At 37.3% G+C, this 26,044-nt stretch overlaps 1 protein-coding gene across 2 annotated transcripts in view; it reads left to right on the forward strand.

Annotated features, from left to right (window-relative positions):
- The first annotated feature begins 2,551 nt into the window (after nucleotides 1–2,551).
- Nucleotides 2,552–26,044, forward strand: part of LOC121081597 — a 50,663-nt gene continuing 27,170 nt past the window's right edge. For both annotated transcript variants that reach the window (XM_040580774.1, XM_040580775.1), the window contains exons 1-6: nucleotides 2,552–2,677; nucleotides 11,682–11,773; nucleotides 12,798–15,278; nucleotides 17,711–17,893; nucleotides 21,280–21,447; nucleotides 23,134–23,235. In XM_040580774.1, coding sequence (XP_040436708.1) covers nucleotides 11,716–11,773; nucleotides 12,798–15,278; nucleotides 17,711–17,893; nucleotides 21,280–21,447; nucleotides 23,134–23,235 — 2,992 coding nt within the window. In that variant the 5' untranslated portion in view covers nucleotides 2,552–2,677; nucleotides 11,682–11,715. The remainder of the gene's footprint in view (nucleotides 2,678–11,681; nucleotides 11,774–12,797; nucleotides 15,279–17,710; nucleotides 17,894–21,279; nucleotides 21,448–23,133; nucleotides 23,236–26,044) is intronic.

The raw sequence follows: 26,044 nt of genomic DNA on the forward strand, positions 1-26,044 counted from the left end.
AAAATGTACTGGGTTTATCATTAATGTCATTATGTAACAGTTCAGTAGTCTGTGATTTTGCAGTCATTGCAGTGATATAAAAAGAAATGCATATGACCTAAAGACAATGATCGTCATAAGTGTTAACCTGTTACCATATGGTGATTTGTTTGTTCAGAGTAATTACAATATATTTTTAATCAGTGAATGATAGCAGATTTGTTTCAAAATTCTCTGCAAACTCGAATCAATAAAAATGTTTTACAAATCCTGATAGTTCTTTTTTTTTTTTTTTTACATCCAGTGTGTGTTTATTTTAAGGCAGTGCGTATCAAACTTTAAAGCAAGAAGCATTTCTGACAGACTTGGAACAGCTGACAAATCATTACATTGCTTCATTCTCTCCCATGTTTCAGCTATACCTACAAATTAATAAAATCAGGGTATCTGTTGAGCCATCTGAAAATGAGAAGGAGGGAGGACTACATGTTATCAGTGTAATTAATCTTTTAAAAAATATTGTGAGACAGAAGGAAGCCTGGCTGCAGGTTGTTCACACAAGTAAAGGAGAAACATCGGATAGTATGCAAACAGTGGTGGTGGCTAAGCAATGGAAAGAATTTTTGAGTAGTACTATGATGATTACACATTAAGAAAGATGAACAATGAAGAAATAAAAAGCAGATAGAAGGGAGGTGAAGCAAAGAGCAAATATAGGTAGCATGATAAATAATTTGTCACGATGAGGTAACTAAAAATACATGTGTAAGACCCATCCTATTACTAGTTTTTCATGTAGGAAATTATGTTGGGTCGCTATAGGGGTGGCTTTGTAACTGTGAAACTCAGAAGAAAGTATCCATAACAAACACTGATGTTAAGAATCTTTTTTTTTTTTTTTTTAATTGAGAATGTGTATAAACAATCTATATCTGCAATTATAATACTAATAAATAATTTGAGAAATTTCATTTTACTGCATGAAACAAGCAGAAAGGGAGTATATGAAAAAGAAAATTCAATAATCTTGTCAGTTTGAGAGTGATATTTTAATGATTTTCAGTTCTAACATCTTCTGGTGTTGCAACAATTTTAAATACACACACATTTTCAAAAGCTATACCAACAGTCCTTTTTAAGCTTTCTTTTCTTTTTTCCCTCCCCAGCAGATGAACCATTCACGAAGAAGGTGAAAATACCCCTTGTTTAAGGAAACAAATTTGATAATTTAATTTTTTTTATTTAAACTCTTCCTGGCTTTTTATTGCTTAATTTGATGTGTTTGTAGGTCTTAGGATTGAGTTTTGGTTTGACGATGTCTGTGTATAGAAGCTTGCTAGAAGATAGTTATTGTTTGCAGATTACTTATTAAATACCCAATTTAAGAGGCAAATGCTGTAGGTTTTTAGCAATTAGAGCAATTTAGAGAAGTGCCAAATTAAATTTAGCAACAATTAAACACAGAGTGTAGTGGTTCTGCCTGGAATATGGTCAGGGCAAAACCTCCATAAGGTTTGAGTTGCTTGGCTTATCCAAAAGAATGCAACTTTGCAAGCAGGCAATTTCTTGCCAGTAAGTTAATGCAGTACATTAAGAAAACAGTTTTGCTTAAACCACTAAAGATAGAAAGGTTCTGTTCACTGTTTGTAATAATGATCTCACTGTCATCTTTGTTTCTTCTGCAATGGCACCAGAGCAAAAAGAGTTACTCATTACAGAGTACTCATTACAAAGCAGAAAATTCTGGAGATGCGTTTTCTCCCAGTTTGCATGTACACTACGGAGAATTAACTTGTATTCAATATATAATTTGTAAATATTCTGTATTTTATGTGTTTTTGAAATTATAATAATTTACAAATAATAGAAATATAATTTAATAATGGGGAAGAATAGATTATGGGTTTATGTTTAAATAAAACAAAATTGATACTACTAACCAAGCTATAGGTTCATGTGATGTAATGGCATCTTATGTAAGCTCATGTAACTACAATACCAATTCTGAAATTTTTACAAACTTTGCATTGGTCCCTATAGGAATACTTCTTTTATACTATGTGTAAACATGTGAAAAATAAAGTAATTCCAATGTTGATAATTATAGCATGAACATTATATTTTGTGGTTTGTATAGGAATATTGTCACATTATTATCTTGGATTCTACAACATGTGAAGGAAAAAGGAGTGGATGTCAGTGGGCTCATTAAAGGTAGACCAGTCGTGATGCTTCATGGAATTAAATATACTAATCAGATTCTGAGCTTAGGAGACAGAAATAGAAAAGGAAGTGGAGCAAGACAGAGAACAACATTGCTCCCTCTTTTATCTTTAATTTGAATTAAGTAATCTGATTGATTTAAGGCTTTTCACACAAAGCTGACATTTTGTAAAGCGCCAGTAAATTGAGTTATTTTTTTTACATGCTTTAGTTGTTAATAGTTCAATAACTAGTAGTCCTTTATTGCTTCAGTGGTTGGAAGGATATTTGTATACAGCATATCATTGCTGACTGGGGTTGACAGTAGAGAAGTGGGTAAGTCCAACGGAAAAAAAAATTTGAACTTGTTATCCTATTAAGCCTTAGCAAGGCAAGGCAGCCAGCCCCTCCTTCATGAGCTTAGGAAAGCAAACTATTCACAGAGAGTCAATAATAGCAAGCGTCTGAGGAAAATGAATATTGGTGCATAGTAACAGTAAGTGTAAACTTCTTTTAATTTTAAGTGACACCCTGTCAGTTAGTAGATAGTAATTGCTGTAGCTCATCATAGATTTTATAAAATGGGATTTCAGCAGGTGTTTTACATAGTACATAACACTATGTAAAGAATTTCAGTTGTAGCTCAGTATATGGTTTAGTTTTGTGAATAAATACAAATGATAGTTTCCTAAATAGAAGGGATTTTTCGGGTAGGTTTTTGATTGTAAATAGGAATATTTTCCTAAATGATAGGGATTTCTAAAATAGCTTTTTGATTCCCAAGATTGTATGTGTCATCTTACTTTTAGCATATAGAGACTAAAAGTATAGCAGCATGCAATTTTAGAAGTGAAGGCGCACCTGAATGAACTTTAGTTTAATTGTATTGTCTTTCTGCAACTAGTATTTAAGATGTGGAGTGTGAGGAAGACTACAGGATTATTGATCAAGAAGCAATATTACATACTGTTGAGCAGAGAAGCTTACGAACTTACAAGTTTGCAGAGCTTAAGTAAGCCTGGATAGGAGTTTTTTCCTCCTACCATTTCATCATCCTGCAAACTAAACTCTCTTTGGTAAAGTACTTTCTTATTTCTGTTGAAGGAGAGAAACATTCTGACACTGGCACTCTCCCAGTTCAGTGAAGAAATGCAGAGTTTTTCTCAACACACCTGCTAAAACTAAACAAGAGCCTATGAAATTTTAAACATCCCATTTTTATCATTCTAAACCCAAATTACTCCTACTTTTTGCAGTCTTCTGGAGAAAGTGACCCTGGAAACTGCATAATCGGAAAAGATATCCAAGTTTCCCAACAAGCTAGGATAGGGGTGGTTTTTTGCCCTTACTGCATTCTGTGAGATATGAAAGATTTTTCTCACTGAACTGTAATTTCTATTTTGTAGTCACAGACATTCTCTAAAAAGCTACCTCATTTTCTTTCAAAATCTTTATAGTGTACAACTGTTGTGCAGGTTTCTATTGATGAGCTGAGTTTCAAGTATAATCAAAGATTTTGGATTTACGTTGTTTCTGTTATGATGGATGGACAATTCTGAAGCTCAAAGAAGTTGAATAATTTGACTTGAAGAATTGTAGTACTTCATTGACAGTAATATATATAGACTATATATATATAAAAATATATATATATAGTTTATATATATATATAAACTTTAGAAATTATTTTTCATTACTGGAAATGATTGTGTGTTATAGTGAGATTTCTACTAAGTAAATGACCAATTGCCACTTCACATCTGAAAGGTATTTCACTTGCCTGCTGTCGTGTTTGATACTGACAAAGCATGAATTACATGCCAACACAGAAACAAAAGCAACTAAAATCCAAGATAGCACACTAAATACTGGAATGACAAATTTACAAGAAAAGGGCTAATCCATCTAACACTCATATTAGCAGTTTTTTCTTTGGTCTCTAAAACAGGAATAGCAGAAGTTCAACGATGGAAACAGAAATGGCTGTTCCTAGGATTTTTTTTAATATGTATTTTGAGAAATTTTTCTGGAAGACAAAGTGACTTTTATCCAGTATAATAGATGTAGTCCATAATAAAATATGTTGTCTATGTCAGATTTTTAAAATGCTTTTACATAGATGACAACAAATACATGAACATCTATTGCATTAAACTGATAACACTGGAAAAATCTGATCAGTAAGTTGAAATACTCATTATATAGTAATTGTGTTAAAATCGTCATGTGATCTGTGTATGGTCCATTTACAGCACAGTGGCTACCTACTCATTCTCCATTTTGTTGCAGTGGAATACTGTATATCTTTAAATGAAGGTAGAGGTAAATAGTGCTGATGCGGAAATGAAATATCTCCAAATTATAAAATAAATGCTTTACCTTTATTAATGCATAATTTCTTCTTGTTGTAGCAAGAGCTCAACATAATTAAACAGCATGTTTAACTTAGTAAGTAGGCAGAAGCCTAAGAAGAAGAAAAAAGTAAGTGTTAAATGTGGCTTTGCAGAGTTTAAGAACTGAATGCTGGACCTAGAACTTGACTTCTCCCTAAAAAGGCAGAAATGCTTGTGCATGTACGACCCATGATAGCTGAACTATTTTTTACTAAGGATTTGCTGGCACTTGCATTCTCAGTTCTCAGTTAAAATAATCTTGAAAACATTTGGCTGACTCCTACTTTATTAGCCTTCTTTTAAAACTAAAGTGAAGAGCACCTTGCCTGCAGGGAGGTATGTTTAACTTAATGGTGACAACAGTGTGCCCACTATTCCTTTGAAAAAGATAGGTCAAAACCCGTTTAACACTTTGTCTGGTATCACTTCTTGCTTATAGAAGAGTCCAAAATAATGCAAAATCTTATTACATGGGGTTTGGATTTCCTGAATGTGCTCATTTTAGACACAAGTGGCATTCTAGTTGCTTAGACAGTAATCTTCCTTGACTATCAGAACTGCAGATATATTATTGACTAGTGTTGCTGTCTTTTCATGATCTGAAAAAGCAAGGCTCTGATTTGGTGTGCTCATTAAAAGTCCCACAGCACATTTCGTGAAATAAAATGGTTGATCACTGGATCCTAGTACAATACCTGCTGCAGATTAATTTCACTTACCCATGCTTTTCTAAGTTTTTAATTTGGATGTGATATTCTCGTAGCTAATTGGATACTGCTAGATAGGTACTGAGTCTCATTTGAATGGAATGCTTTAATTTATTTTGTAAAATGCTTTAGGGTTCTGTTACAGCCCCTGTAAATGGCTGACTGCTTCCCTTGTTCCAGACATTTTGCAAACATTGGTCCTTGTGTTTTTTTAAAGACCATTCTTTTCTGGAAAATATATAGATGAAACTACAAACAAATGGAAGTAAGATTCACACCAGCTGAGGCAAAGAGTAACAAACACTACTAAGACTGGCATTTTTTATAACATTGCTTTTCTGGCATGTGTTTGGTGTAGAATACATTCTCTGGCGACAGTACAGTGAAAATGGGTGTTCAGAAATTATTCAAATAAGGTAACAGTAGGGGCTTGATAAAGAGATTTGGAGCATCTTTGTAGAAAAAAAGGCATAGCCAGAAGGTATGTGAATAAGAAGTGAGGTAAATAAGAGGTAAATCAATGATGACCCCTTTTTGCTTGCTCTCTGTGGAACTACTAGGCTCTCATTCACAACTCATTCTAATGACATTATCTCTGTTAAGAGTAAATTATCTGTGGGGCATCTGCCTCAATGCGTAAAAGCTAACTAGGGTAATATGCCACAAAACACAATCAATAAGGAGAGTAAAAAAAATTCACAAGGAAAAATCAAGCTTTAAGAATACTCTTACAGGAGAGGAACTAAGCAGTGAGAGACTAGGCCAAATGTAGTTGGTAACGAGGAACAAAGTCAGAGCAAAGATTAGTATGGAATGGATGAATACAGAGAAATAGAAGAAGAAACACAATGAAACTCAATGAGAACAAAATCCAGTATAGTTAAGGTTACGTAAGGCAATGAGGACAAAAAGTAGGATTTTGTATCCAGAGGAAGGTAATCAGAAGGGTTTGATGCATTTGAAATTCAGAAAGAAAGAGCAGTAGAAGGGTCTTGTTTCAGAAAGGATTGTTTTGGTATTCTGTGACATCATTCTTCTACAGTCTGTGAACAGTATAGGATTTAGTGGGGAAGTATACAGTGAGCTGCCGCCAAATATATTTATAGCCATGCCTTCTACAACATAAGATACTGAAATTATAAGAAAGAGACTGACTGAAAGGGCAATTAATATTATCCTGAAAAAAACATTAAATATTTTGCAAATGTATTGTGTCACCACAGCATTCTGATTCAACATTGTTAAATATTTTCTCCATATTTTCCTTTCCTTTTTTCAGTTTGTCTTTTCTGCCAGTGTCTCATCATTACTGTGTAAGTTCACTGAACATGCTTGTTTAGAAAACTGAACTCATGTTTTCACATAAAATATCCATTATATAAATATATAAAAGTGAAGTAAAGTAACTCCTGTATTTTCAATTTTACTTCCAACAAGCATTTTTAAGACAACTTTTCCTGCCTAACAAGATGATCCCAGAGGCATATGTTACAAAAATATTTGATTGCCTTTATTATCACAAAGCTTGTCATCACTTGCATTATAAAGAAATTCTATTACAGATGTTATTCACAGTGAAAATTAACAAATTCTAGACAGAGCTTTAACTACATTTATGATGGAGAGTGATTTTTCACTCAAAATTAAGAAGTTACTATTCTGAGCTACCCAAGCACTGCTGCTTGTAGTAAGAATAACCTGTCATGTAGAGCATTGTCGGCGAATGTTGGCTTCTGTCCAGTGAACTGCTGAGTGTCTCTGTTCTTATCTAAGCTAATTGGACTAGTGTTCATCCAGTGTCCAGCAGTGGACAGAACAGTCCCTAATGCAGGGTCTTACCCTGCAGTCCTGATGCATACATCTAATCCTTGCTCAAGTCAATGTGTCTACTCGTGACTAGGATTGAAGGTGATGAAATTCCTAATCCTGTGAGAGTATCTCATTGGTAGGACCAACAAAGCAAGAATACACTGAGAAAATGTAAAGAAAAAAGGCATAGAAAAGATGAGTGAAAAGGAAAGAAATGGTGCCTCTTTTGATGTGATAAAGCTTACAGGAGAAAGCATAAATTAACATACGGAAATCAAGTAAAGACAACAAAAATACTGTAAGAGTGATAGTAAGTGGAGTTGCATCCCGCTGGTAGTCGGTTACAAGTGGAGTTCCCCAGGGCTCAGTACTGGGGCCAGTTCTGTTTAATGTCTTTATTGATGATCTGGATGAGGGGATCAAGTGCACCCTCAGTGAGTTTGCAGATGACACCAAGTTGGGTGGGAGTGCTGACCTGCCTGAGGGCAGGAGGCTCTGCAGAGGGACCTGGGCAGGCTGGAGCGATGGGCCCAGGCCAGTTGTGTGATGTTCAGCAGGGCTCAGTGCCGGGTCCTGCCCTTGGGTCACACCAGCCCCACGCAGCGCTACAGGCTGGGGCAGAGCGGCTGGAAAGGGCCTGGTGGGAAAGGGCCTGGGGGTGCTGGGTGACGGCCGGCTGGGCAGGAGCCAGCAGTGTGCCCAGGGGGCCAGCAGCACCCTGGCCTGTGTCAGAAACAGTGTGGCCAGCAGGACCAGGGCAGTGATCGCCCCCCTGTACTGGACACTGGTGAGGCCGCACCTCAAACCCTGTGTTCAGTTTCGGGCCCTTCACTACAAGGTGAAGGATCTGGAGCACAAGTCTTATGAGGAGCAGCTGAGGAAACTGGAGTTCTTCAGTCTGGAGAAGAGGAGGCTCAGGGGGGCCCTTACTGCTCTCCACAACTCCCTGACAGGAGGCTGTAGGCAGATGGGGTTGGTCTCTTCTCCCAGGTAACTAGCAACAGGATGAGAGGAAAGAGCCTCAAGTTGCACCAGGGGAGGTTTAGATTGGATATTAGGAAAAACTTCTTCACTGAAAGGGTGGTGAAGCACTGGAACAGGCTGCCCAGGGAGATGGTGGAATCACCATCCCTGGAGGCCTTTAAAAAAGCTGTAAATGTGATGCTTAGGGATGTGGTTTAGTGATGGACTTGGCAGCTGGGATGTAAGAGTTGGTCTTGATCTCAAAGGTCTTTTTCAACCTAAATGATTCTATGATTTGCATCATAAAGTTTCTTTCCAATGTTTACTTGATAATTACTTGAAGACACCAATAATTTAACACACTGGATGTATGATTATTTTAAAAAATTTTGAACATAAACAGCTTAATCTTTCTGTTCACTTAGGTCTTACATCTCAATTTTGACCAGCAAAATCTGTAATCTTACTGGTATGAGCAAATTTAACCTCTGGCTATCTCTACTGATGATTTCACACTGGTGCTCAAATTACTCAGTTTTAGAAGATGCTAGATCATCTTCCATAATCCTGGCATGCAGAGAACCAACACTATCTACCTTCAGTACTTTCAGACTGTACTATGCCACTAAATGTTATTTGAATAGTAGTAGAACTAGTGACCTCCTCAGACCTAGAATTTATTCTGCAAAGTTTTATGATGTTTTGCCATGACAAAACCTGGCAAAACGTACAACTATGAGGAGAAACTTAAATGAATATGGTTTTCATTTGTATTAAAACACAATACTTTCTATCTCCTTTATTATTCCAGCATCCTTCTTAGCAGTGTTTCCTCTTTTCTTTTTGGTATTGTTCAATGTTCTTTCACTTTTCTACTGCTCCATCCATCTTGAACCACGCTAACCTTATCTCCAAAGTCAACATAATTCAAATCCACTGCTAAGCGACTATACTTGTGGCTATTATTCTTCCCTAAAAGAAGGCCTTAAACACTTCATATACTAAATCTATTCCTGGCCTGTAAGGTGCGTTCAGCATCCAGTAAAATACAGATTTTCATTAAAGAGTAAACTGTAATGCATACAGATGTACAATTAATAGCCAAAGGTAAAGAGAGGCTAGAGTAAAACAGGCAGCTATTCTTGGTCTGCATATAATTTTAACAGCATCTTAGCAATGAAGCTTAGCAATCACATTTCCTATATTAAGATTAACCATTTCATTACTGACCATAGGCCAGGGAAAAAGTCATGAAAGTTAAATTCTTGGGGAGCATCAAAAGATCCAGAAGGGGAAGGGGAAGAAATTGAGTGTGTAAGCGTCTTTGTTAGGTTGAACTGAGGTAGTTCCTAGAAGTAAAAATGTTTTTGCAATTAGAACTTAATGAAATATAACTGAAATTTCAAGTACCACAGTCAGATTATGGAGCTCTGTTAGACTGTTGTTCTTACTGTCATAAATATATGCACCATTCTGCAGATCTTAAATAAGAAACCTCTAAATACAAGTTTGATACTCTTAGCATACTCGCATATGTAACTCTTCAAAAGGATACTGAAACTGCCCCATATCCAAAACTGCAGATAAATATCAGTCCCACCTCTTGCCCTCCGTGTCCTTTAAAGCCTTGTATTTGGCTTTAAAATCATTCTTCCCACTGAGAACAGCTCAGCTGGCAGGTTTGCCTGGCTGTCAAGCTGGAAGTCTAAAAACACCTGGAGAAAAGAGAGAGATACAGTTTCATCCTGAGAATTGCCAGTGTTAACATTCCAAAGTGTTTGTTGTGAAATAAATACAAAACTTTCTCACACCAGAGTGTCTTCCAAAAAAAACGGGAAGAATGCTTGCATTTTTTCAACCAGCTAATGTATATGTTAGTGCTCTGGCACATCCAGTTGTTTAGCCTCACACAAAATTAAAGTTTTCAGAGGTAGAAGTCAATAACTGTGTCTTGAAATAATTTCTTCCCAGCTGTTTGGGTAGCTATGTGTCACTTCATGCAGTGACATGTAACATGAGTCTTGTAACATCAATGCAATGATTTAAATGGCTTTATCCTAATCCTCATTTTTATAACAAAATCCATACTTCCCTTTTATACCAGCTAAGTTCACAGCCTGGAAAATACATTCATGCTCTTTCCACAATGACATATTTGATGTACTGATGAATGATCCTTTAAAGATTATTATGACTAGTAGCACTTGCAGTCAGTTGATTTTTCCCAACATAACTCTACTGGTTTTCAAGACTCTCTCAATGATGTACTAGCAGTTTGAATACTTCTCATTTCAAACAATGTGAATTGTCTATTCTGATGCCATTCAGAATACAATAGAAAATCTTTGGATTAAATAAACAGAAGCAAATCTTAACACATTGAGTTATTTTGGGAAGTTGAGTATTTTCATTATATTTTAATACTGTAAAAACAAACAAAAAAACAACCTGGTTGTGAGTTTTGGTCAATCTTCCAAGGAAACATCAATCTCAGAAAATGCTGCCAATTCTAATTGGCTAGATAACTTCTACAGAGTAACCCTGCTCTGTAGGATACAGACCTTTTCCATCACTACCATGGCTTCAGCCAGTATTCAGCCCCATTGCACAATAGGAATGATAGATGACTCTGGATTTCAGCTATTCTGCCCACTTCAGTATAAATTTAAGGTCTCACTTCAGTGATCACCTGTAAGAAAATGACTAAGTAAACATGGATGCAAAGCTCATATCCTCATTGGAGGTTTAGGGATTTTTCACGTGTCTTGAATTATTAAAGCAGACAAATAGTATAATCTGTAATGTCTCCCTTGGGCTGAGCTTCCTTTGATACCACATTTCTTAAGGTCTGTTATATTCAGACAATGAAATTTTCCACAGGCCTGTGGAGAAACACAGACTTTTTAATTTCTGTTTTCTTGATTTTGGGAAACTAATAATGTTTTTAAATTAATTATTAGATGTTTTCCATTGCCATTTGATTTTAAGTGGAATAGATCTTCAATACTAAGTCAGCATTAACAGTTAATCTTACATTTAACAAGTTCCCCTGTGACATGAAAAAAGGCAATTTTCTTCTTCCCACAAAGAAATGCAAGGGACAACCCAGACTGTGAGATGCAGGTTGGTTTGCTCTGCATGCTGCTCAGCTGTGCACTTAGTCCTAGCTGAGGCCTTTTATTCTCTTATATTAAGTCTGAATTTTTCTCAGAGAAAGAACAATTATTATTAAGTATTTCATTATGTATATAGATAAGACTGAATTTAAAATGAACGCTTAAAACAAAATAATGATCTCTAAAAATCAGAATCAGATAAAATTTTAGGCTGGAAAAGTTTAGCTACTGCCCAAATCTCCCAAAGACTTTGAAGAGTTTTGGTTCGGGCCCCATAGCTGAGATCATCAGACCTTGATTTTAAGCTATTATTTGGAAACTTTTCAAATGTGGTCCCAAATAACCAAAAGATGAAAACAGATGCATTAATACCTCTTGTAGCACTTTTCTATTTTTCATTGTAACCAGTCAGTTCTTACACGGGAGAAAAGCCAACTTAGAAAGCCTGAGATAGAGAGCAAAATTATTTCAGAGAAACTTTCTCATTATCCAATGTTTTCCCTCCCACACAGAAGAGAGGAACCCAGATGCCCTCAGTTCTTAGAAATGAGTAGAAAAAGAAGAAAAAGCTGCAAGGGCAGAAAGAGCTCTGATTCCAGAGAATGTAAGTTTACAGAAATGTTTAATTTGACGTAAAAACATCAAAAACATAGGAGGTTACTCTGCATTTACTCATCAAGACAGAAATCCATCTTTGTGCCCAAAGCTGTTTGTCAAATTGGAAATGTCTGTGCTCACGTGTGGTACATACAGGTGATGTCTTGATGAGGCTAGCTGTTTTATTTTAGTTGAGCTTCTATCTTAGCTATCTCTGGCAAAGTCTTTCCAAAGATGTTGGTGTTTAATTGCCTCACATTTTCAGCATTCTTGCTGTACATTTGTCAATGTTGTCCAAGTTTAATGGCTTGTTCTAGTTCTGCTTAGGTAGATGTCACTGTAAACTGTTACCCTTTAATGCACATGACCTCTTCTAAAAAAAGCCCAAGCAAGGGAGAATTTTATGTAATTGTAAGATTGCCATGAAATCTTGCCTAGTCCAGCCCCTGCCAGGAAACAGTATTTTCTTCTGCTTTGAACAGCAAGCTATGGCTCACACCTCCTGGCAATCTGGCAATGATCTACTGTGTGATTGTGACAACATTCATTAATCCCTTTGTTTGCTCACCTGTAAAAGGATTATAAAAGTCAAGTTCCATGTAATTTACTCAAAACTGTAAATATGCAATGGGATATTGATTGTCCCAGTGTGTTCACAGGAACAAAGTAAATACTGAGAGGAGTAATGGAAGTAAAAAGGGTGGATCCTTCTATATACAAATAGAATATCTCATCCTCTAACAACTGTAAAATTTTTGAGAAAGAAAAAGTGTTAATATATAATTTTTTTCCAGTCAGAGTGAGTTAACATGGCCTACCCTGTATATGTGACCTCACAGTACTTACCGGATAATTAAGACTAAAGAATTTAATATTGAAATGAAAAAATAATGTTGTGGAATATACCCTGCACCTTAAAGATATAATAGACACTTTCTATGGAAAGTGTCTCAAAGTTAATCATACATTTGTGATACTGCTTACCAAATCATGGGGAAAATGTGTTTTCTTTTTTTTTTACCTTAAATCAGATGAACACTTGTCACCCATTTGTAAGTGCCAGCAAAATGTAGGAAGCCTTGACAATAAAGCAGATGAGGCTCTGGCTCACTTCACTGAGCCATTGGATGTAAAGGGTGCTAAAGAAGATGGAAAAGATCATGAAAACAAGAATCGGAGTAGTTCAGATGCATCTGAAGACAGAGACCTTGATAATGGATCAGACAGTGAAAAAGAAGAAAAGAAGGAAAAGAACTACCCTACTCAGATGTTCTCTCCTCAGCAAGATGAACTTCTAGCTACAGTAACTTTTGGTGAATCAGAGGGCTCATCTACAGGAAAAATAACACTATGGGGCAAGCCAGACTCTGCGGAGTCCATCAGCTTGGATACTGGAAAAATTATAGCAGAAGTTAAATATGGTTCTTTTAATGTGAAAGTAGAAATCAAGAATGTTTCTTTGTTTGATTCTGGAAAAAAGCTTGTAACTGAAAAAAGGAAAAGTTCAAAGAACAATAAACATTGTCATGAAAGACAATATCAGAAAAGCCAGTGTTCAAAATGTTCAAAGTACCAGTGTTCTTCAACTGGCTGTTCAGCAGAACACAATGGGAAATATAAAGGGCATAAACATAAAACTCAAAGTGCCATCAACGAAAATGCCTCGTTGAAAATGAACATTGAAGCAAAGGAAATTAGAGTGGAATGTATCAGCAGAAAGAAAAATCTAAAGCTTAACATCAAACCTGGTGATCAGGCACAGTGCAAAACTGGCAACACAGAACATGAAGATATGTATTGGAGTGAAATAGATTATTCTGTAGCAGAGGCACCTTGCAATACAGATTGTGAGTCATCTTTTAGCTTTCATGAAAAAGTAGACTGTGCATTTGCAGATGGATGTATGCTTCTCCCTCCACCTGAAGAATTTGCTGACTGTGACAAAATGCATTTGGATACAATTGCAGAGGGGGGATCTTTGTACCCTGTTAATGACAGTAAGGAATCTGACAGCGTCTCTACAGCCTTGAGTATTTGGGGAGAAGAAGATTATTTCTGGAAACATAACAAAAAGGACTATGAAGACCACATCAATGAAAAGGATGATTTTTCAAAAGATAGAACACTTTTCTCAAAAATAAATAATACAAATTGTCCTGTAGCTAGTAATACCCTGAATAACCCAAACATTGGGAAGGAGCATATCAATAAGAGCAACATATTAGGTCAAGAGAGAAACAACTGTGACAAATGCAAAGGCACAGGGCAAAAACCAGCAAGAAGAAAGTCTTTCCCAGACACTACTCTTGATGTACCATCACCGGTTCACCCCAGAAGGGATTCTGGCTTTTATTCATTGCCATCCTTAAAAGTATTGCCTAAGGAGACCAAAGCAGGAGATGTCTATAACAGGAACTCATATGTTCATACCAGCTGTACAGAACTTTCTAAGTGTCCTGACTTGACCTCCTCGCTGAGAAGTCTGAGGGTCCTTAAGTCTTCATATCAGTATGCTTTCATGTCATTTGATCATAATACTACCATTTATCCATCTGAGCCTGAAGAAAGTCTAGATGACACTTGTTTACTGAATGACTATGCAGACTTTGTGGGGCACGGTGAAGGAACAGAAGAAACATTAATGGAGAGTCTTCATTCCAGCGGTACTATAAATGAGAAAAAAGAAAACAGGCATGAGGAGCCTCTGAGAAACGTAGCTATATGGGAGGAAGACTCTGAGTCTACCGAAGATGCTTTAGATGAAGGAACAACAGAGTACAACCACCTGGAAAAACATGTTGAAATGCAGAACAAAGCTCAGTTGCTACAGATATCTCCACATTCTAGAAGCCATTCAGATGTACTTACTAATGACAAGGAAAGTACTAATTATGCATCTACAGAAAGTGCCCCAAACCAGTTTTCAGCTTTACAGCAAAAGGTTTACCCACGCCCTGCAGAGCCTGAGGTAACAAAGAAAAGGAGAGGGTCAGTGATGACTGTGATAACTGGAGAACTAGAACGAAGACTCATACAAGGTGACACTAAGTTAATAGCTGATTCTTTTGGCTCTGTAGTGAAAAAAGAGTCTAAGCTTCCCTGTAGTATACAAGAAAAATCCTTGCTGTCATCCTCGCTATTTGATCCCAAGGAGCACAACACAAATAATGAATCAGAAAGCTTTCCTGAGACACAAGATAAATCTGGCCATATCCATGTTGAATCCAATGGTCATAATGATTCAGCACAGGCTGCCATATCATCTACCTCTTTAGCCTACACTGAAAGGAAAGAGAATCTGGCAGAACATTCAGATGTCAATGAAAGACCAAAGAACTTTTGCAGTAAAGAGCCAACAGATGATAGCTTAAGGGGAGAGCCTGGAGCACATCAACTACCTCTGTTAGCCAAATCCAATTCTTATGAAGTTGAGAAAAAGATTGAAATGAAAGAAGATTTTCATCAGAATCCAGATATACCCCCATCATCAGTAAAACAGATTAGTCAGAAAGGTAGGTGTTTTATATAAGACTTTTGAAGTTAATATCAGTTACACACCTTTTGCACAGGTGGTTTAGTGCTTTAGTGACATCTTTTATGGGAAAAGTATATTAAAACTTTTACAAAGAGATTATATTGGTATGCTTGGTCATTTGGTTATAATATGCAGTTATTGTGCTGAGGATCCCTGGAGCCATCTTGTAGAGCCAAGTAATTTAAATACAAAAAATAAAGAAAAATTTAATGCAGCTTTGCTCAAGAAGTGGGTTTCTGACATTAAACAGTCAGCCCATCCTATGCACTTCATGAAAGAAACAAACACCAAAACAGGAAGGGGATTTTGCAGTTGCCATGTGGCATGAACTCAGAGCTCTAGTCAGTGTTTAAAACCACATAAATCTGTTTCTGGAATCCATGTGATCTAAGCAAATAATACTAAGTACATCTTGGTCCTAATTCTGGCTGATCTTTTACATGTCGTGGAATGACCATAGTGGATCATTTAACCTTCTCTTCCCCTCTCTTCATGTAGTTAAGAAAACTACATATGAACAAGATTTTTGATAGCTAGTCTTTTAGAAAATTTGCTGTCTTCCCTTCTGTAATCTACCTACCCATATCCATAACCAGTCATTTAAAAGAAGTGTTTTGAATCATAAAAATGTAAAACCATGCTTGGACACTGCACACTACAATGTAAGTTTTTTACATCGTGAATATGTACATACACACGTGTGTGTGTGTGTGTTTGAAATATCACTCCAAACACTTTAATTTTAATTATTTTTTTAATGTTAAATTATATGCAAATACAACTCAGAGCATCCTTTCCAGAAGAAAATAGTTCCAGCAGGTTTGGAGGTTAGAAGTTTTATACTATTGAAAAATACATACTTCCTTACCATGGGAAAATGTACTTAAGAATCATTATAAAAAACATCAGGAAGTTTTTAATAGTCTTTCTAGTTCACAACATCTGCAGAAAATACTGGTATCTCTCCAAGGTCATCTTGTTTGGCACTGGAAATTTCAAAAATGCCTGAAATCTATATATACTATATAGATATACTATATTGCTAGATATTGCTATATAGATCAATATCTAAGATACTAAAATACATAGAGAATTAATTAAATGGAAATCTCTTTAGAACAAGATATAGAAAGAAGACACTCAAGGAAGCCTGCATGCTCAAAAATCTTGGCTTACACTTCAGACCTCAGGGGTTAGACACACAGCACACAAGTGAGGTGTAGCTATTTCTTGGATTTGTATTTTATTCTTTCCTCTTTCCTTTTACCCCTTGCTAAAAATTACCTATGTGTGTTCTTTCTCTTACCTATCACTTCACCTGGTTGGTAATTTTGGCCCCCTTTTGGTCTATGTTTGTATTTTGATTTTTCATCTGTGTTATTATTCTTAGCAACGCTGTGGAGGCCCTACCTTGTTTTAAAACTCGTTAATATGAAACAAAGTCCACTTGTAATGTGGCAATACTGACCTACTCAGTCAAGATATTGGGCACAAGGGGTGATGTGGGACTTCGTGTTCTCAGTGATGCTGGAAAGGACACGTAGCTATTTCAACAGAGTGAGAGCATCTAGTACAGATGCATATGTCGTAAACAGGACAGGGGAATCCAGGCAATCTACAAGTCTTCTGGTGTTGTGGCAACTTAATTATTATCAGAGGGGCAAGGACTTATGCAAAGAGCAGTACAAGAGCACTACAAGAAATAAGTTTCCTGAATGTCGACTTTAGTCAACTGCCTTGGAAAAGGAGCTCAGTGACACAGGTCTGTGATGAAGATCTAACTGAAGCCAGAGAGAGGTTATTGAGCCAAGAGAGTACTGACACAGTCCTCTAGGGAGCCTGCTGAGGCTAGGCTCACTTTCTCCCTATCTGCCCTTGCCAGTGGCTACAGTTGCATTTTCAGAACAGAATCTAACACAAAGTCTGTTTTCCAATTGTTGTTTTATCTGAAATAGTAATACAACAAATAGATTTATATGGCCCTACCTGGAAAGAAACCTAAAGTAGAAAGGTATATCCTCTTTTTATCTGCATGTGTGTTTTGCAAGATTTTTAATATTTAAATAGCACTTTATATATCTACATGCTGACCACTTCAAAAATGTATGAGCACTTGTAATACAATCCATGAGCAAGTTACATGTTTCTGCATAAAACTAGTGCTATACAAACGGCTACGTAGGTACGACAGATGCCACTACCACAAGGTAATTACATGTACTTTTCTCTGCATGAAGACCTCAACTAGTCTAAAATACATACTTTATTAATATTTTCAGTACTACTTGGTATTTTCTTTTATATGTTTGGTTAGGTTATTCTTGTATTTAGAATGTGGAAATTTTAAACAGTGTAGTTGTTAAAGGTGTCTTCCGCGTTCCTCACAAACAGTGTCTGGTTGTAATTTAGACTTGAAGTCAGAAATGAATAAAACCAGAAAGCTACCTTTGATGAAAGACACCAGAGCAAGCGATAGTTCCCAGGAAGAAGCAATAGACCAGTGGGCCAGGAGACGCAAACAGTTCAAAGACAGCAAAAAATGCAGTTCAACTGGAGGAAGCTCCATAAACAGCACAATCACTGAGGGATCAAGTGAGTATTTCAGTCTTATGCTTATATTCTTTCTTCTTCATGTGATTGACATTCTGACAGGGTTTTCAGCTGAGGAAACTGATCTTCAGTTCATAACCTGAGTCTCTGTCTTATTCATTATCATGAGCAAGCATGTTTTATTCAATTGAACTATTCCTCACTATGGGAGTTAGTATTCTCTGTTCATACAATCAAGTTAACAATCTGACTGAAATAATCATACCATCCTTGTTCATATGCAACTAACATTAAGACAAGCTCTAAGTGTAGACAGACAGGTAATCACTTATGGCAGCAGCTTTGAGGGTATAACAGAAATCATAATCCTGATGCCTACTTTGCTTATGTCAAAGCCATGTTGAGCTGAGAGTCCTTCTCGCTAAGATAACCACCTACTCCACCTTTTATCTTCAGGCTTGTTGCCTAGATTGTCCTTCACTGTCCCTCCAGTTACTGAAGCAGTTAGTCCTGTAACTGTCTCATTAAGCAATCTGTCACCTTGCCATATGCTTGAGCCTATACCAAACTCATCAGCTTAAATCACATGGGAAGGCATTTTAAAGTTGAACTACTTAATAAATTTACATTTAATGGAGATGGAGTCCCCAAGAAAGGATTGCACAGTCTAGAAGAGAACATTTGTGGTACTTCTTACTTCACACTGCCTTTGCCTCCTGTTTTGCTATTTTAGTAATGTAAGAAGGACTTTGTGCAGATGAAGAAATGTGCACTTCCCTGTGGAAATATGTTGTACTATAATGGTTACTTTTGGTATGGGAAATTTTATTTATAGATGTATAACCTCCTTTTTTGGAAAATGTTAAATGCAAGCCTTCAGAAGACTGGCAGCTGTAAGACTTCAGTGAGGGTCCAATACAAGATAAACAGTAAACATGTTCTATCCCTGTACTACAGAGTTAAGCCCTACATCATCATCAGGGCCTTGATTCACTGCCTAAACATAGGTGTCAGTCGCCAGTTGGAACACCAATTGCATTCTGGGGTATGTGACCTAAAGGGGACCCATGCCTTTCTGAAGCAGTAACTGGATGGCAGGTGAGAAACCCTAAGGCATGTAACATGGTACTAGACACCTGTGTTCACATAGCTGAGTCAATCCCAAAGTTTCTAATGCTTGTTAAAAACAGCACAGATGACTGTCATTTCACATGAAAATGAAAAAGCTATTTATCTGTAGCAGTATCCTAAGTCCACAGCAAGGACCTTAGAAAGCCACTGTGTCAAACCACCAGAGCTCAAAAACCAAACCTGTCAGGAGATACATACACCAAGATAAATTGTTCATTGATTTCAACAGTGATGTCTTTTGAATATAAAGCTCGACAATAATTTTTACTTTATCAGGCACATGCTGGTTTCATAGAGAACATATACAATAGATAAATAAATAATTTTTTTAAAGCCACCAAACCAAACAAATGAATCAAAAAAGACCAATCTGCAAGATGTAGAATTGCTTTCTTTGTGACAAAGCTTTTGGTAGCACATAGCATGAACATGAAGTTGCCTCCAGAAAAGATGAGAAAGCAGGCAATTCTGTCACAAATCCTAGTATCATTTTGAATAGTATGCTACAGGCCTGAGACTTCAGTCCCTTTTGTTTTGGTAGCTAGGCTGTTCCCTGTTTGCAGACTTGGGGACAGCTCTAATCAATACTTGGAAGCAGCAGCTCCTTACATGCTTACTTCCAGGAGCTGAGAAGCAGCTAATTGCAGCTTGTTCCTGACACTCAAAACCTGCTCAGTTTGACATTTGTGCCAAAAACTCAAGGAGGGGAAAGGTGAAGACATTCAAGAAATGTCTTGGCATAACTCCATAATGCCAGCATGGCAGCATTTATTTCTCTGGTTTTGCCTATTTGTCACATTTTAGGCTGTACTACAGTTATAACAATTCAAAATTAAACCAGCAAAATACTGTGCTGTAATGAATTGTTTGGTGTTAGTCTAGGTTGTCTAGGTTCATGGTAGCATGCTAAGATGTGCTTTAAACATAGCAGTCCAGTAGAATTTATTTATGTCTTCATTTTTGTTTATTTACTAGTATTTTTTATGCAGTTAATCATGTTACCTCATACTGCCTGCACAGTAAGTGAGAAGCCAGTGGATGTGGAGCTTTTGTCTAAATAGACACCATTAAACGAACTGTAAAAGTGAATGAAGACCACCATTTAGATGAAATCAGGAAGTAACTTGTAGAACAAAGCTAAATAAAGGTTAATTTTTATTGTATCTGTTTTTAAACTGAAAATCATTCTGCATAATTGCCACATCAAGCACAGAATAAACAAAGCAAACAGATCCTTTCTCCAGCTTCATTAAATCTAGCTGCGTTATACCAGGCATTTTGTACTGAAAGAAACATGATTTTATTTTTCCTTCTCAGACAACGCTTTATACTAAAGCATTTTTTCAGTCTATCTGTCAGCACAGTCTCTGATGGTCTATACTTTTATATATCTTTCACCATCCACAGTTTTAACTTTGAAGTTTTGTCTCCTGGTCTGCTTCGGAAATTGACATAACATTGCATAGCCTTTTTCTCCACAGTAACTGCTGTTTGCAGCCTGCCTGTCACACGGTCAGCGGCCTGATGCCCCATCTCCTTGACAACCTGAATGTTAGTGCTTTTTCCTTTAGCAGAGAATTAGAGCTCTCCTCCAACTCCATGTTATGTGACATGGTTTGAGTCAGTGGACTGAGTGCAAAACATCATGATTGTACATTAATATAAAATGTAAATCTCAAAATCTTCATAACACATGTAACATCATACAAATAATCAGGAGCCTAGGACAAACCAGAAGTTCTATATTTAAAACCAAGCCAAAACAAAACAAACACCCAAAACTATTCTTTCCTCACCTCCTTTTTAATAAAACTAAATATACACATCTGGAAAAGCTAAAATTAAGCGAAGAGCAAATATGGTCATCATTACCTCAGTTGTGCCAATTACTTTTCAGCTTCCCTTTTGTCTTTCCATACGCACTGAATTCATACTTAATTTCTAGAAAATGTGTTTGGTTTCCTAATCAAATAGGCTGCACAGGAAAGGTTAACAATTGCCTAAAGCCAGACTTCTTTTAAAGAGGTGCAGCTCCTGTTTTGACCATTTGCATTAAGACTTCACTTGGCATGCAAGTTCAACATCCAATAGCATCCAATATTGTGTTCTTATATTTGGATGTGTTTGCAAACTACCCTTTTAACACCAGCAAAATTGCAGAACTAAGAACAGATATTACAAACAGTTAATTAAGAAGCTTGTGGCACTTCTTCTTGCATGCTGACTGGCTGGGGTCTGTTATTCTTCATGCATTTTCCCTACTGACATTACTTTTACCTGTTTTATCATCATGACAGTAAATTCAGAGGACGCTCGGTCAGTAGAGCTGGGACTACATTCTGAAAATGACGACAGAGGTTTTTATACAGAAATCTTTCATTCTGCTTCCTGGGTTTTCAGAGGAGATGATGTCTCTCCGGATAATAGTCCTAGATGTCTCAGCAAAAGGCCTAGACCAGTGGCAAGTAAGTTAGCTAAAGCAACAGGTAATAAATGTCATTAAAATTTATTTATTTGGGGCACTCTGAAGATTCCAGGGGTCAACATTTTGGAGAAGACATTCACACTGAAGACAGAGGTTATAAAAAAACATAAAGTAGTTCTTATTTAGCTACTGTCTTGCAAAATGTCATAATTACTTGACAAAACTGATACTGGTAAAAGGTCATAATTAAACCTTTTCTCTTGCCACAGGATAAGGGCAGAAGCAATGTAATTTCATAACTTCTTCAAGCATGAAAAAATCATAGAGAACTATTTATAGACATAAAGTATTATAATAATCATAAAATCTGATCTCCATCAAACTTTCAAATATAGTAGATTCAGAAAGAACCGTTTGCTGTATGAAGCGTTGTTCTGTTTGTAGTTTAAACCTTGTCTTGCAAACACATATGATGAATAACTTTTGCAGGGGGATAGGATGTCCTCCCTCACTCTTCAAATGTTAAATTACTGAAAAGTAGCACAGTTCAAAGAACTAAGACAAACTGGAACACCTATGTAGCCTTCTATGTGATAGTTCTTTGCTGGAGCTCATAAATCATTCACAATGTAAAAGAAAACAAATGTCCTCTATACATCTCCAGATATGAAAAATCTCCCTTAAAATATGTGAGAATATTCTGCAGAGCCATTTTGGTTGTCTCTTTTCCCAAGGGACAGTTCAGAAGTTCAGGAAGATAATTAAAGTGGGTATTGAAGTATCTATGCTCTTTTAAAAAGACAGGTAACATCAATTGGCCTGCTAGTGAAGCAACTTTTAAAGTAATTTCTACCTTCCAAATATTACACAATTTGAAGACAAAACAGCTGTCATAAATTATTATTAAATTGGCCTCCATTAAACAAACACAGTAAGGCAGTCAAATTATAAAAATCAGACACTGAGAATTCAAATTTACACTTAAATCTTCATGAGTATAAGATTTACTAACAAGCCAGATCATTTGACACACATAATACTAGACTCTGAGAGAAGGTTCAAAGCAGTCAGTTAGACCCTGATATTGCTTTTTACTGAGGCTGATTAAGTTGTGCTGACTTAGTGGAACAGCCACTAGTGGCAGGAGATGGCAGTGTGGCCGGGGGTTAGACTAGAGAGCTGGGAGGCAGTGGGAGTGGAGAGTGGACAGGGAAATGTAGATGAAGGGAAAGAAACAACTGTTATCCAAAAGTTAAAGACCTTCTAAAACATAAAAAGAATGAAACTGCAAAAAACAGATTTAAGTTCATTTGATAATTTAGAGTGGATTTTGCATTTGCAGCTTAGAAGTTTGACACAGAGCACAGGAGCACTTTTCTTGAGCACATTCATTGACAGAAAACTGTCAATAGAGTGGAATATCTCAATGATTCTCCACCTCTTCATTACAAAATACAGGCACTTAAACTTCTGATGATAGTACACTTCATAGATGCTGTCTGTCTTTTCCCTAACATGAATCGTACTTGATCAATCGTGGCATGAGCAGGATACACAGTGGCAGTGGAGCAGCACCAAATAGCTAGGATTGGTACTGAAAACATCCCAGTCTTTTGCAGAATCAGTAACTGTCAGTGTCTATAGATAAAGAGTTTTAAAAGCTGCTGCTTTTTAAATTGAACTTAACTTGTAGAGAAAAAGGTATGTCTTTTTTCCCATTCTGCAGTTCGTGAAAGAACAGTGAAGATTGCTAAAGGAACTGGCAATTACCCTTGGGGTTTCAGGATCCAGTTCTCAAAGCCTATCCTTGTGACTGAAGTTGACACAAGTAAGTTATATTTGTACAAGTTAACTTCTCTTATGAAAATGTATAAAAATAAATATATAATATTTACTAATATTAATATACTAATAGTATAATATTAGTAAATATTATCTACATAATATATAACATCTTTCAATAATAATATATAATATAGATGTACATAAATAATTTCCATAATTAGTCGGTGTAAAGTGTTTAATAACATGTGCTTGAATTGCCCATGACAAACTACCTTAGGGCCCCTTTATGCCTGTAAGTAAACTGTGGACGTCACTGTTCTGTGTCCTTTGAAGCCAGTTGATACCTCCTGCAAATGCCTACATCCAGTCTCTCTCCAAATGTGAAGTCTAGAACTTCTGGAGACTGACATCCATAATGACAACAGGCCTTTAAGAATGAAATGGAGGATGCAGTGATCCTCATAACAACATTTCCTAAAGTCTTATTAGCCAGGGACACTTCTGCTTGGATGGGCTTCCATTGAGCCACCTATAAATCTCAACAGTGTGCTGTTAACTTCTGCAGGATATTCCAATGATTGTGAGGAACTCTAGAAGAAACTCACACAACTGATTGAATGAGCAAAAAAAATGGCAGATGAATTTCAACAAAGATGAAGTGTAAGATAATGCCTCTAGAGAGAAATTATACCATGCCTACATGATGGAGAACATGGTATTGGCATTTATGCTCAGAAATGAGATCTTGGGAGTCGCCACTGAAGGGCCTTTGAAATCATCAGCTCTGTGTGCAGTAGCAGCTCAGAAATCTGGCTGAAAGCTTGCTCCATCAGTGATAGCAGTAAGAATGAGACACAGGCAGTCAGAGTTATTTTGCTGCTACCTAAAAGCTTAGTTCACCCAAATCTAGAGTACTGGTTGCTGTACTGCTGTCTGCATCTTAGGATGGACACAGCAGAATTAGAGAAGGAGCATAAGATACAGGAGTCTCTGACACATTTCTACTACCAAAGGCAGATATAATGAAAAATCTCATCCTAGACCAAGTATGCCAGTGCATGTCCTCTAGCAAGGCATCTAAGAATACGTCTGTCACTTTACCAGCCTTACGTATTATATGGTCCAGCTTCCTGACAATGCTGGGAAAGGCTGTGAATTCAGAGGTCTATGAATCTGTTAGCTGAACCCATCGTTTTAAAATCTGACTTCTGAGCTACTAAATAGGGCCATCATTAAACTCCACTAGAGAAGATCAGAAAAGCCAGAAATCTGAGTAAGGGAGCAACATGCAGAGAAAAAAAAAAATTACATACCTGAAAAGGTCAACACCTTCCTTACACTTGCATTACTGAGACTCGTATTAGAAACCCATGAATTCCCTTAAGATCTGAACATAGATTTATACTTCAGTCATGCTTTTTACATGATACTGCTGTTCAGTTCTGAAAGTAGTTCTAACTTGTGGCCTCAGAGCAAATGTTCTACTTATTAAGCACTAAAAATAAAGCCTTCAGTCTAAAAGAAGAACTCAGGCAAAGGACAGACCTATTCAAAAGAAATAAGAGCAAATGTTGGAAGTGATTCCTTTACTTTCTATATAGCTATACCTATTGTTCATCAAAGGATCTTGTAATCTTTTACTGTTAAAATTGCTAGCCCTTGTTCTCATGGGGGACTTCAACATACTGGATATCTCCTGGAAATAGAACACAGTGGAGAGGGAACAGTCTAGGAGGTTTCTGGAGTGTGTGGGAGACAGCTTCCCGACACAGCTGGTCAGTGCCCCAACCACAGGAGATGCCCCACTGGGCCTGGTGCTTACAAACAGGGAAGGACTGGCGGGTGATGTGGTGGTCAGAGGACGTCTTGGGCAGAGCAATCATGAGATGATAGATTTTTTGATTCCTGGAGAAGTAAGGAGGGGAGTCAGTAGAACCGCTATGTTGACCTTCCAGAGTGCTGACTTTGGCCTATTTAAGAGCCTGGTTGACAGAGTCCCTTGGCAGACAGTCCTGGAGGGCCAAAGGGGTGTAGAAAGGCTGGAAATTCTTCAGGAAGGCAGTCTCAAAGGCACAGGAGCAGGCCATCCCCATGTGCCAAAAGATGAGCCCATGGAGGAGAAGACTGGCCTGGCTGAACAGAGAGCTTTGGCTGGAACTCAGGGGAAAAAGGAGAGTTTCCCACCTTTGGAAGAAGGGGCAGGCAGCTCTGGAGGATCACAAGGATGTTGTGAGGTGAAGCGTGAAGATCAAAGAGATGAAAGCCCAGCTAGAACTCAGGCTGGCCACTGCCATAAAAGATAATAAAAAATGTTTTAACAAATACATTAGAAATAAAAGGAGGGCCAAGGATAACCTGCATCCTTTATTGGATGTGGTGGGGAACACTGCCACAAGGGATGAGGAACAGGCTGAGGTACTTAATGCCTTCTTTGCCTCAGTCTTTAATAGCAAGAGCAGTTAATTTCAGGGTACTTAGTGCCCTGAGCTGGAAGACAGGGATGAGGAGGAGAAGAATGAAGTCCCCACAGTCCAGGACGAAACAGTTAGTGACCTGCTGCTCCACCTAGACACACACAAGTCTATGGAGTCAAAGGGTACTGAGGGACTGGGGGTACTGAAGGTACTGAAGGACCTGATGGAGGAGCTCTCCAAGCCACTTTCCATCAGTTATCAACAATGCTGGCTAACTGGAGAGGTCCCAGAAGACTGGAGGTTAGCCAGTGTGATGCCCATCTACAAGAGGGGCAGGAGGGAGGATCTGGGGAACTGCAGGCCTGTCAGCTTGACCTCGATACCAGGAAAGGTTATGGAGCAGATCATCCTGAGCACCTTCATGCTGCACACACAGGA

Source organism: Falco naumanni, chromosome Z (genome assembly GCF_017639655.2).
Source record: "Falco naumanni isolate bFalNau1 chromosome Z, bFalNau1.pat, whole genome shotgun sequence".
Classification (NCBI taxonomy): domain Eukaryota; kingdom Metazoa; phylum Chordata; class Aves; order Falconiformes; family Falconidae; genus Falco; species Falco naumanni.